The sequence below is a fragment of the Thalassophryne amazonica genome, chromosome 12, assembly GCF_902500255.1.
Source record: "Thalassophryne amazonica chromosome 12, fThaAma1.1, whole genome shotgun sequence".
NCBI lineage: Eukaryota > Metazoa > Chordata > Actinopteri > Batrachoidiformes > Batrachoididae > Thalassophryne > Thalassophryne amazonica.
The window spans coordinates 13054154-13068240 of NC_047114.1; the positions used below are offsets into that span (position 1 = coordinate 13054154).

General features: G+C 41.0%; 1 protein-coding gene across 2 annotated transcripts; it reads left to right on the forward strand.

Annotated features, from left to right (window-relative positions):
• The first annotated feature begins 617 nt into the window (after positions 1-617).
• Positions 618-12835, forward strand: LOC117521747 (zinc finger protein 239-like). 2 transcript variants are annotated; one of them, XM_034183089.1, is made up of 2 exons: positions 618-913; positions 11790-12835. In XM_034183089.1, the coding sequence occupies exon 2, from the start codon at positions 12144-12146 to the stop codon at positions 12681-12683; it is 540 nt and encodes a 179-aa protein (XP_034038980.1). In that variant the 5' UTR covers positions 618-913; positions 11790-12143; the 3' UTR covers positions 12684-12835. The 2 variants fall into 2 exon arrangements, with proteins under 2 accessions (XP_034038980.1, XP_034038981.1); XM_034183090.1 differs by having other exon boundaries at positions 634-913; positions 11790-12831.
• The last annotated feature ends 1252 nt before the right edge of the window (positions 12836-14087 follow it).

The window sequence follows — 14087 nt, forward strand, 5'->3', positions numbered from 1 at the left end:
CTTTGCCTGCAAAGGATAGAGCGGTTTCTCCTCCAACTAGCTTTTCTCTGTTTACAGAAGATAGAACTGTACATCTATTACAAAACATTTAACGGGTAGGTACTCAAATCTTTGATTTCAGACTTCATAAATGTTTGTAACTGTTACGCTTTGTTCACCACACCTGCAAAAATATGTTAGCGGTCAAAAAATTATCTGACCAAACTTTATCTGAGGATAGTCTGCTGATGGTTTTCAAAGTTATCTGAAAAGCTAATCCGATAATGAAAACATTGGTTTTGATAATTATATATATATATATATATATATATATATATATATATATATATATATATATATATATATATATAATTCTTTGGATGTATGAATCAATCTGTGGGAATGAAAATGAGAATAGATTTAAAATCGGCAAATTCATCTTTTCAACCCAGCACCAATTGGTTATACGCATATTAACTCATTTGATTTGGGCCTGTTTTACCAGATGATGATGGCTCTTGATTAACAAATCTAGACTGTCAGTTTCATGAGTGGGTGTCTGCATTCTGAAATCAACTTCTCACATATTTAGGACAAATGTCTTAAATTGCTACAAGTCCTTGAAATGTTAGTAGAATGTAGCAAGCACTTGTACCAAAGCAGCATTTGGCAGCAGGGATATTGTGCTCTCAGAGCACTCTTATTAAATTACTCTATTTAAAGGAGTACCTTCGCTATTTTAAATAACCTGATATACAGTGTTACTGTATTATCACCCAACTCCTGTAAGCACCTGCACCCTTTCTTGGCTTTGATGTTTATTTTCCTCCTTTGCAGATGTTTGAACATGATGATGATGATGATGATCAGTTTGTCCTGGCAGTCACCCTAAAAGGCCAACATGGCAACATCAACCTAGAAGCCATCAGAGACAGTGAGTACCTGATCCAGTGTCCCCCAACATTGTTAGGCCTGGTGGACTAATTTTATTTTATTTTTTTGGGGGGGGGGGGGGGGTGAATGTAACAGGCCTGACACAAACTAGGAGTATGGTCGGCAAAGGCTCTGTAGCCAGCAGACTGCTTTTTAACCCCAGGAACAGAAAGCAATCCTGCGTCCTGGGACCGCAGGGCAGGAGAAGGCTTGTAAGGTTTAACAATATGGAGTTAAAATTGTCTCATTAATATTTGTAAATGCACACAGGGTGATCTACAAATAATCACTGATTTGCAAATGTGTTCAGATATCCACAAATGCAAATTTCATATTTGTAACTTGTAAATTGGTCTTTGCAAATAATGTTGTATTTGCAAATTTAAAACTTAATTTGTAAAAAAAAAATTTAAATTTGTAAAACTGGAAATTGTATTTGTGAATTGAGTTTCAGCATTTGTGGATCACCAATTACATGTATTCATCCCTTTCCTCTGCGACGTCATTTTGAGACATTCTTTTCGCAAACACAGATCCACAAACAAATGCCGACTGATTTACAAATACACACTCATGCACACTGGATATCCACTAGATGGCAGTGTGGTTCCATTCATTGATGTGGCAAGGTGAAACTATATGCTCCCGGATGACTCTTTAATCGTGATCGCTACTGAGTTTTTAAAATGCTTATCGCAAAGCGTTCTTTTTTTATGACATCATGCAAGTTTTATAAGTCTGCGGACGCTGATCTGTGTAGATACAAATCAGTTTCCTCGGATCCGCGGAGTTTCGAGAATAAATGCCACTCAGAGTCTGGCTGTTGCGACAGTTGTCGTAAAGCAGGACTGGTTGGTTGCTGCGGTGACACTGTGTGGTTCCTGTGTGATGTTCCTGTGTGTGATGCTTAGCTAAATGTAGCATGTGTACATCACAAACTTTTAGAACTTTCAAGTTTTTAAAAGAAGAATTTTGCAGCATGTCTGTGTCACGGAGCACGCACAGGCGCAATGCTGTTTAATACACTTATTTGAACCACTGTGTTAAAGAGTACAACACTAACACCCCCCGCCCCCCTCCCCATGGTGAAATCTGCGGACACATCATAATTTTAAAAAATAATTGACCTTACAGACAATATCACCACATAGATACCCATCCATCAGACCCCTCCATTATGGTAATGTGAAATGATTTATTCTGAAATGTCGGTCGTCTCTCATCCGGGAGCATATAGTTTCAGTTTGCCACATCAATGAATGGAACCACACTGCCATCTAGTGGCTATCCAGTGTGCATGAGTGTGTATTTGTAAATCAGTCGGCATTTGTTTGTGGATCTGTGTAGATTTCGCGAAAATGTCTCAAAATGACGTCGCAGAGGAAAGCGATGAATTGCGTGTAATTGGTGATACACAAATGCTGAAACTCAATTCACAAATACAATTTCCAGTTTTACAAATGCAATTTTTTCTTTTTTTTTCTTTTTTTTTTTACAAATTAACTTTTATATTTGCAAATACAACATTATTTGCAAAGACCAATTTACAAGTTACAAATATGAAATTTGCATTTGTGGATATCTGAACACATTTGCAAATCAATGATTATTTGTAGATCACCCTGTGTGCATTTACAAATATTGAGACAATTTTAACTCCATATTACAAGATCCATCAGTAAAATAGGTTGGTGCATGACCATTTAGAGCTTTATGTGTCCATGACAAAACCTTGAAGTCTGCCCATGCATTCACAGGAAAGCAGTGAAGGGAAACCAACATGGGTGTAAGGTGATCAAATCTCATAATTTTTGGCACAACAGTCGCAGCAGAATTCTGAACATCTACAAACATTTCATACTCGTTAAGTGTTAATCCAGAAAATAACACATTATAGTAGTCTGTCTTGGAAGATACAAAGGCATGAATTAGAGTTTCTGCATTATAGACAGAAAAGGTCTAATAATTTTAATAATATGCAAATGAAAATAGGCAGCCCTAATGAACTTCTTAATATGCAAATGAAAAGTCAACTTTGGATCAAAAATTACTCCAAGATTCTTTACATTTTCAATGTGATGAAACGGCCAGTGATGCTGTCAAGTAAGATGTCTCAGTTGTGCAGGACCAACAGCAGTCATCTCAGTCTTCTCTGTACTGAGAATTATGAAATTAGAGGCCATACAATTCCTCACTGCAGCTAAGCCTGACCCGCAGAGACAGGCATGTTTCGTCATCAGCATAACAATGAAAATCAACTCCATACCCCCTAAAAATCTGACCAAGCGGTGCAAGATAAAGCGAAAACAACGGCAGAGCCCTGAGGTACCTCACATTTCATAGATGAAATTTTTGGTGATGTAGCATGATATAGGACACATTGCAATTGACCTGAGTCTTGAATCTGAGTCATGAAAGTACCCATCCACCAACACTGAAATATGGTGTATCCAGAAAGTATTCACAGTGCTTCATGTGTCTTTGGATGAGGTATAAGGTATGTTACTGATATTTTACAATGATTTTCAAATATTCTACAAGCTTTAACTGTGTTTTTTGAAATGCTCTAAGTCTTTTCAGTCTTCATGAATTTCATGTTGTTTAATTGTTCTGAGTTAATGTGTAATTTGGTTTACAATTAAAAGGAAAATCATTCCAGGTCCTACTTCCATGTCATATTCTGTTATTTCAACGTTACAGTTGTATGTAAAAGTTTGGGCACCCCTGATTTTCCTTTATAAATCATTGGTTGGTTGGATCAGCAATTTCAGTTAAATATATCATATAGCAGACAAACACAGTGATATTTGAGAAGAAGAGTTGTAGTCTTTCACACTTCTCTGCAGCTTCTCTCCCCCTGCCATCCCCCCAATACCCCATCCCTGTAGAGACGGTGCCTGCTCCCAGACCACTAACAACCAGTAAAAATCTATTTAAGCATAAAAATTCAAAAAGAAAAAATAATATAGCACCTTCAACTGCACCACAGACTAAAACAGTTAAATGTGGTTTATTAAACATTAGGTCTCTCTCTTCTAAGTCCCTGTTAGTAAATGATATAATAATTGATCAACATATTAACTTATTCTGCCTTACGGAAACCTGGTTACAGCAGGATAAATATGTTAGTTTAAATGAGTCAACACCCCGGAGTCACACTAACTGCCAGAATGCTCATAGCACGGGAGGATTAGCAGCAATCTTCCACTCCATCTTATTAATTAATCAAAAACCCAGACAGAGCTTTAATTTATTTGAAAGCTTGACTCTTAGTCTTGTCCATCCAAATTGGAAGTCCCAAAAACCAGTTTTATTTGTTATCTATCGTCCACCAGGTCGTTACTGTGAGTTTCTCTGTGAATTTTCAGACCTTTTGTCTGACTTAGTGCTTAGATCAGATAAGATAATTATAGTGAGTGATTTTAACATCCACATAGATGCTGAGAATGACAGCCGCAACACTGCATTTAATCTATTATTAGACTCACTTGGCTTCGCTCAAAATGTAAATGAGTCCACCCACCACTTTAACCGTACTTTAGATCTTGTTCTGACTTATGGTATGGAAATTGAAGACTTAACAGTATTCCCTGAAAACCCCCTTCTGTCTGATCATTTCTTAATAACATTTACATTTACTTTAATGGACTACCCAGCAGTGGGGAATAAGTTTCATTACAGTAGAAGTCTTTCGGAAAGCGCTGTAACTAGGTTTAAGGATATGATTCCTTCTTTATGTTCTCCAATGCCATATACCAACACAGTGCAGAGTAGCTACCTAAACTCTGTGAGTGAGATAGATTATCTCGTCAATAGTTTTACATCGTCATTGAGCACAGCTTTGGATGCTGTAGCTCCTCTGAAAAAGAGAGCCTTAAATCAGAAGTGCCTGACTCCGTGGTATAACTCACAAACTCGCAGCTTAAAGCAGATAACCCGTAAGTTGGAGAGGAAATGGCCTCTCACTAATTTAGAAGATCTTCACTTAGCCTGGAAAAAGAGTCTGTTGCTCTATAAAAAAGCCCTCCGTAAAGCTAGGACATCTTACTACTCATCACTAATTGAAGAAAATAACAACCCCAGGTTTCTTTTCAGCACTGTATCCAGGCTGACAAAGAGTCAGAGCTCTATTGAGCCGAGTATTCCTTTAACTTTAACTAGTAATGACTTCATGACTTTCTTTGCTAATAAAATTTTAACTATTAGAGAAAAAATTACTCATAACCATCCCAAACACATATCGTTATCTTTGGCTGCTTTCAGTAATGCTGGTATTTGTTTAGACTCTTTCTCTCCGATTGTTCTGAGATATTTTCATTAGTTACTTCCTCCAAACCATCAACATGTCTATTAGACCCCATTCCTACCAGGCTGCTCAAGGAAGCCCTACCATTAATTAATGCTTCGGTCTTAAATATGATCAATCTATCTTTATTAGTTAGCTATGTACCACAAGCTTTTAAGGTGGCAGTAATTAAACCATTACTTAAAAAGCCGTCGCTTGACCCAGCTATCTTAGCTAATTATAGGCCAATCTTCAACCTTCCTTTTCTCTCAAAAATTCTTGAAAGGGTAGTTGTAAAACAGCTAACTGATCATCTGCAGAGGAATGGTCTATTTGAAGAGTTTCAGTCAGGTTTTAGAATTCATCATAGTACAGAAACAGCATTAGTGAAGGTTACAAATGATCTTATGGCCTCAGACAGTGGACTCATCTCTGTGCTTGTCCTGTTAGACCTCAGTGCTGCTTTTGATACTGTTGACAATAAAATTTTATTACAGAGATGAGAGCATGCCATAGGTATTAAAGGCACTGCGCTGCGGTGGTTTGAATCATTTATCTAATAGATTACAATTTGTTCATGTAAATGGGGAGTCTTCTTCACAGACTTATTATGGAGTTCCACAAGGTTCTGTGCTAGGACCAATTTTATTCACTTTATACATGCTTCCCTTAGGCAGTATTATTAGAAAGCATTGCTTAAATTTTCATTGTAATGCAGATGATACCCAGCTTTATCTATCCATGAAGCCAGAGGACACACACCAATTAGTTAAACTGCAGGAATGTCTTACAGACATAAAGATATGGATGACCTCTAATTTCCTGCTTTTAAATTCAGATAAAACTGAAGTTATTGTACTTGGCCCCACAAATCTTAGAAACATGGTGTCTAACCAGATCCTTACTCTAGATGGCATTACCCTGACCTCTAGTAATACTGTCAGAAATCTTGGAGTCATTTTTGATCAGGATACGTCCTTCAATGCGCATATTAAGCAAATATGTAGGACTGCTTTTTTTACATTTGCGTAATATCTCTAAAATTAGAATGGTCTTGTCTCAGAGTGATGCTGAAAAACTAATTAATGTATTTATTTCCTCTAGGCTGGGCTATTGTAATTCATTATTATCAGGTTGTCCTAAAAGTTCCCTGAAAAGCCTTCAGTTAATTCAAAATGCTGCAGCTAGAGTACTGCCGGGGACTAGAAGGAGAGAGCGTATTTCACCCATATTGGCCTCTCTTCATTGGCTTCCTGTTAATTCTAGAATAGAATTTAAAATTCTTCTTCTTACTTATAATGTTTTGAATAATCAGGTCCCATCTTATCTTAGGGACCTCATAGTACCATATCACCCCAATAGAGCGCTTCGCTCTCAGACTGCAGGCTTACTTGTAGTTCCTAGGGTTTTTAAGAGTCGAATGGGAGGCAGAGCCTTCAGCTTTCAGGCTCCTCTCTTGTGGAACCAGCTCCCAATTCGGATCAGGGAGACAGACACCCTCTCTACTTTTAAGATTAGGCTTAAAACTTTCCTTTTTGCTAAAGCTTATAGTTAGGGCTGATTCATGTGACCCTGAACCATCCCTTAGTTATGCTGCTATAGACTTAGACTGCTGGGGGGTTCCCATGATGCCCTGAGTGTTTCTTTCTCTTTTTGCTCTGTATGCACCACTCTGCATTTAATCATTAGTGACTGATCTCTGCTCTCTTCCACAGCATGTCTTTCCTGATTCTCTCCCCTCAGCCCCAACCAGTCCCAGCAGAAGACTGCCCCTCCCTGAGCCTGGTTCTGCTGGAGGTTTCTTCCTGTTAAAAGGGAGTTTTTCCTTCTCACTGTCGCCAAGTGCTTGCTCACAGGGGGTCGTTTTGACCGTTGGGGTTTTGCTGTAGTTATTGTATGGCTTTTGCCTTACAATATAAAGCGCCTTGGGGCAACTGTTTGTTGTGATTTGGCGCTATATAAATAAAATTGATTTGATTTAAAGTGAAATGAAGTTTATAGGATTTACAGAAAGTGTGCAATAATTCATTAAACAAAATTAGGCAGGTGCATAAATTTGGGCACCCCAACAGAAAAAATACATCAATATTTAGTAGATCCTCCTTTTGCAGAAATAACAGCCTCTAAATGCTTCTTATAGCTTCCAATGAGAGTCTGGATTCTGGTTGAAGGTATTTTGGACCATTCACCTTTACAAAACATCTCCAGTTTTGTCAGGTTTGTTGGTTTTCAATAATATTCAGGTCTGGGGACTGAGATGGCCATTCCAGAACATTGTACTTGTTCCTCTGCATGAATGCCTTAGTAGATTTGGAGCACTGTTTAGGGTCGTTGTCTTGTTGAAAGATCCAGCCCCAGCACAACTTCAACTTTGTTTTCATTTGCTTTTCATTTCATTTTTTTTTTTTTTTTTTTTTTGCCAGCTTGCACTCGGCCGAGATGGACGCACTTTTCTCTTCTCCCTCCCTCATCTTTCCTGCTTCTGTGGCGTGTTGTCTGTGAGGCTGCAGCTTTGCTCTTCTGGAACAACAAAAATGGATCTGTTAAAGTGGTCTCTGAACGCAATTGACACTATTTTTTCTACAAGACATTCGGGGGCGGAGGACCCGACCTGTCCTGCCGGGACGCATGTGATGGGTTACGTGATGGACTCGTGGAGGAGATGGCAGGTCATGTGCCTTTACATGCTTTCTGTGGAGGACGTCGAAGATGTGTACATATTCGGCTTGGTGGTGACCGGCTTTCTGATGTGTGGAGCGGGCACTATGCTGGTTTACCGGAAAATCAAGAAAGTGGAAGCAGCTTTGATTGGTCCTTCCAGGCTGCCCTACATGATTGATTCGATTGGGAAGGCAGTGGCTGCGCCGTCGGCGGGGGTTAACCGCGCGTTGGAAAGTATCTCGAATAGAATTGCAGCCCTGGAAACCCGCTCTGACCATCTGTGAAGACCACATTCTACATTCAGATGCATTGAGAGCCACTCTGTTCTCAGAACTGTGGAATCTTTCAGGCGTCTGCTAATCTGGCTATTCATTTGGCTTCCCCAAATACAGCTGCACTTCAAGGTCGCTGTGATAAAACCTCCTCAGAAGATCAACACTTAAGCCTCGCTCCCTGGTCTTCCCCCCTCCCCTCAGCTTCTCCAGCTCTGACACTGACTGTGCTCAGGACTGCTCAGGGCTGCCCCTCCCCCCTCCAGGATTGTCGGACAAGGCCGTTGACGGTGCCAAACAGGCTGCCTCCGGAGTGTTCTGATAAACTGGACCTTTTCAAATCTCGGTTGTCGTCCTGTGTCCTTGTTTTTGTCTGTGTGATTATTGTTTTTCTGTGCTGATGGGGATTTTTTTTCCTCATTGCCGCTGTGTAATGCAGCGGCTATGAGGTTTTTTTTTCTCCTTTTCCCTCATGTTTTGCTTTTCATATATATGTTTATGTACCGGGCCGGCCTATGTGTTGTGTGTGTGTTGTTTGTTATGGGTCGGTGTTGGTTTGCTCAGCCCTGCTGTTGACCAAGGCAGGGATGTACATCTGGAGCTGGTCCTCGGGCGCCTAATGGCGACTTCTGCTCCTACTGGCAATTAGGATGGGTTAAATGCAGTAGACATATTTCATTGTGCAGGGAACATGTTCTCTGTGCATATGACAATAAAATTCCTTTGAATCCTTTGAATTTCACAGTCCTGTAGGAACGGATAGGAACAGCAACAGGTACACATACAGAGACAGACACAGCTGTAGTGGGAGTTACCACAGCAACCAGACGGTCCCACTTTACTGCATGCCCATATATGGCGCACATATATATGACAAATAGAATATGAAACTGTCTTTAAACTAAATGAAAACAACGTAACAGGAGCACTATTCCTGACCAGTGTGTCAAAAGACATCTAGGCCAGGGAAAAGAAACAAAGAACCCCATGAATCGTAATAGCCTAAATAATGTTTTCTCCTGCGGGACGGCAGAAGACACAAAATCAGTGCATCTCTATTGTGCAGGCATAAATTCTCAGAGTTTCGCAGGCAGGTGGGTCCTACATGGTGCGGGCGGGAGTGTAACATGTTGCAGTTGCGAGTGGTAAGGGTCTGAAATTCAGTGGGAGCAGGCAGGAGCAGGATGATGAAAATAATCCCGAGCAGGGCTGTAGTGCAGACTGGCACTCACTACTGCCTGACAACGTTTGATCCAGATTGTGGATTTTGTGGACATTTGAAAAAAAGTGCCTCAGTCACGCTCATTTTTCTGTTTTGGGTTTACCTACACCACCAAAATTGGATGGAGGCTCCAATTTTATGCCTGTTTGTCTTCCAGTTATCAGTCAGAAACCGAGTGCCAAAAAGCAATGACAAATTGTGCATAACAGAGATAACCAATGTTCTGTGAATATTATATGAAAAAGAATTCAGAAACCAAAAAAGTTGGGGGCGGGGACCGAACAACACCACAAAACAAAAACCTTTGATTCAAGTGCATGAACTAAATACATGCCCCTGACATTTAATCACATCTAATTTAGCTCATAAAAAGTAAATTGTAACAGGACTTTGACCTTGAAAAAAAAAAGAATTTCCTCGGTTTTGGAATAAGTCTATAATATAACAAAATGTGGAAAATGTGAAGCGCTGTGAATACTTTTCCTGATGCACTGAAATACTCAGAACACAGTGATCCTTTTTATCAAAAGCTGCACTCAGATCCAACAACACTGATGTAGACTCTGCATCCATGGCCTTCCACATATCTTTCACCAACATTGTGAGTGCTGTCGCTGTGGAATGATGAGCCCCAAATGCTGACTGCAAGGGCTCAACAAGATCATTCTCTGACAAGAAGGCAAGAAGCTGGTTAGCAACCACTTTTTGGAGATAAAAGATAAAATACATCGAATGTGAGTTTGTTGACAAACTGAGTTTCTTCCTTATCAGATTCAATTTCAGTTTATTTAATTTATATAGCACCAAACCACAGCAAAGCTGCCTCAAGGTGCTTCACACAAGTAAGGTCTTACCTTACCAACCCAGATCTGCTGTATATCAGTGCTGCTTAATGCAACACTGCCCTCTATTGTCTGACCTTATCAGTTGATATAATCATTTCGTGAGCCCTGTGACGTGTCTGTCTGCAGTTTGTTCATCAGACTGCACACAAAATACAAATGAAATCTTGTTTTGGCCCCACTATTGTGCTACTAATAAAATAAAAGTTGTTTTGTGAGACTTTTATGACTTGTTTGGGCATGTTGGAACAGAGGTGATGAAGAAGTAATGGGTAGATATGGTATGAAGGACAGAAATGTGCAAGTACAGATGGTAGTTGATTTTGCAAAAAGGATTGAAATGGCTGTGGTGAATACCTACTTTAGGGTAAAGGAGGAGCACGGGATAACGTATAAGAGTGGAGGAATTTGCACCCAAGTGGACTACATTCTTTGTAGGAGATCTAAGCTGAAAGAAATTCGAGACTGTATGGTCCATGGCTGTGAAAACCACGCGGATCCGCGGGATTCCGCGGATTTCATCATGGTGGGGGGGGGGTATTAGTGATTAATCGTGAACATCACTGAGTCTTTAAAATGCTTATCGCAAAGCGTTCTCTTTTTTTACAACATCGTGTAAGTTTTATAAGTCCGCGGACACTGATCTGTGTGTTACAGATACAAATCAGTTTCCTCAGTTTTGCGGAGGAAAAATGCCACTCAAAGCGTAGCTGTTACGACAGTTGTCGTAAAGCAGGACTGGTTGGTTGCTGCGGCGACGCTGTGTGGCTCCTGTGCGACGCTTAAGCTAAACTTAACATGTGGATAGCCCATACTTTTAGAGCTTTCAAGTTTTTAAAAGAAGATTTGTGCAGCATGTCTGTGTCACGGACCGATGTCGCACAGAGAGGAGATGGCAAGAAAGACTGTTTGAAAAAGTCTTATAAGGACAAGAATCCGTGGAAAGATAAAAGAAACGGGAAAAGTGAACTGCTGTCTCAGGAAACACGGTAAGAATTTTTCTCTCCCTGGAAAATAAACATTCTGCTGTTCAAACAGGATTTTAGACAGACTTTTTTCGCTAATCTAGACTTTCTTTCATTGTAAAAAAAAAAAGACATTTAGGCTGCATGAATTTACACAAGAATATGTGACTTTTTACTATAAGGTATGTTATTGATATTTTACCATGATTTTCCAAATATTCTACAAGCTTTAGCTGTGGTTTTTGAAATGCTGTAAGTCTTTTCAGTCTTCATAACTTTCATGTAGTTTAATTGTTCTGAGTTGATGCATAATTTAGTTTACAATTAAACGGAAAATCATTCCAGGCCCTACTTCCACATCATATTCTGTTATTTCAACATCATCATTGACAGGTAAAATAAAAGGTTGAATATAGGATCACTTAAATATCCACTAATTTTGAGATTTGTTCTTCCAGGAGATGCTGAAAAAAGTATTAGATAAAAATTTAATTCTGGGGCCCCACAGGGCCCTAGATCCCGGCTCTTGGGGAGCCGTACACTTGTGTTTAACAGTTACAGGCAGACTGATTGGTAAGCTACAGCACAGCAACACATCTTAACTCTTTTTTTTTTTTTTTAAATAAACAGGAGCCAGAGTTGATCCAGATAAGCTGCTGACCTCTGACCCAAAGTGTGGTATTCAGAACAGGGCTTGGAAGTACTTCATGTCGCACAGCAGCTTAAAGGTGCACCAGCACCTCCACGTGGCCAAGAAGTCCTACACCTGCAGCGTGTGCTGCAAATCCTTCCGCCAGAAATGGTCTCTAGAGGCGCACATGTGCATGCACACAGGCAAGAAGCCCTTTCTGTGCACAGTGTGGCAAGGGATTCTCCAGGCGAGGACATCTCAAGACGCACACCATCATCCACACGGGTGAGAAGCCCTACAGCTGCTACATATGTGGCCACTGCTTCAGCTACCAACAGAATCTCAACCGCCACATGCACACAGGCCTGAAGTCCTTCCTCTGCAAAGTGTGTGGGAAAGGTTTCACCCGTGCCGTCACACTCGAGTCACGAGATGATCCACACGGGTCAGAAGCCGTTAAGTGCGAGCACTGCTCCAAGAGCTACCGCTACATCTCCAACTTGACGATCCACAGGCGGCTGCACACCGGCGACCGGCCGTTCATGTGTGAGGTGTGTGGGATTGCATTCCGCCAAAAGAGCGGTTTGATATCACACAGCTGGACGCACTCAACAAAGCGTTTGTTTTCTTGCTGTTATTGCAAGAAGACGTTCAGCCACCCCAACAGCCTGAAGTTGCACATCCGCAACCACACCGGCGAGAAGCCGTACACGTGTGAGGAGTGCGGCAAAGTCTTCAGCCAAAACAGCAGCTTGAACGTACACAGACGGACGCACTCAAAAGATTGCCCAGTCACCGGTGGTTTCTGCAAGAAGACATTCAGCGCCACTAACGGCCTGAAGAAGCAGGCTTGTGGCTGTGCAGTGGAGACACTGCACACCTGCCAGGTCTAAAGCAAGACCTTCAGCAAGGAACGCTCCCTGCAGATGCACCAGCGCCTGTACAGTGGCGCCAAGCAGTACATGTGCGACGTGTGTGGAAAGATGTACTCTGATCGCCGCAACCTGAAACTGCACAAATGTGTCTAATCTGTACAGGAAAACCCGCCCACTAGGAGGCACTGTCGGTGCAGTTTGTGAACAAATTTTAATGCTGTTTATTAACCTGTAACTGTTTTGTGTGAATCACTGAATCAGCTTCACTCCGGTGCCTCTCTGCTGAACCCTCTTAAACAAGCCTGAAAAACCACCACATGAGGCTTCACCAACTTCAGAACAAATTAAGTACTTGAATGTACTTCAGTACTAGAAGTAGAAGTAAATTCAGTTAATTAAATCAAAGCACCAATAAATGTAAAAATGAAGTTTCTTCTGTTTGATCTAATAGAATGAGGTGTACTTTAAAAATGCCGTAAACTTGCACAACAGTAGTAGTATTGAAGTACTATTACTTCTATTATGAGGGGGGGGGGGTGGCCTGCAGCACAGAACTGCGTAGCTTGTAGCTATGAGGATATGTGTCTGTGGACTATTTTTGTCTGTTTTTTGAACACATTGTGACCGACCATACATGAACCTGCTGAAAACATTTCTAATACAATCGAAGCTGTGCTTCAAGCAGAGTGCGCGACTAAGTCCAGAGACACTGTCTTACATTTTGTGGTCAACTGGAATCAGGAACCGGAAGCAAAAGTTCTTAGGAAATTACGCTGTGAATTCTTTGGATGCACTGAGCTTTTACAAAGCCTGGACTTGTACATTTGCATTTTGACTTATTTTAAATATTCACCAATATGTAAACTTAATTTGAAGTAAATGGGGGGGGGGGGGGGGGGGGACATGAGCTTGTTGAAAAAACGCTGACCATTAAATCTTTGAGTGGTCAAACATATTCACAAATAACCACAAACGTGCAGGTTGATCGTGTTAGAAATGGATCGCCCCAGCCACATCTCAGCTCATACGGAGATGGGCATGCGGTCAACGCTGCACCTGACCGCTGCATCATCGCTACACACAGCTGGTGAACACATATCGTGCCATGCAGAATTTCACCTCACAATACGCCATTGTGATGTGCATGCATCGGCGGCCTCTCCTCACACGGTAACAAATAAATGGGAGTGGCTATTCGCCCAACCATTGGTTCAATAAAGAAAATATGTGAGCATATACTCCCAACCACAACTAACCAATGAGCGCGCTTGTAAGTTCACTGCCAGTTTTAATGCGAGTGGAAGGCAGATATTTTCTCACCGGGTGTGGGAGGGTTCGCAGCCCGTAGAGGGGCTGTGATCTAAAGTGGTTCTGTTTGGCTCATCACACCCAGGGAACTGTGTCAAACTAACACCATCTTAC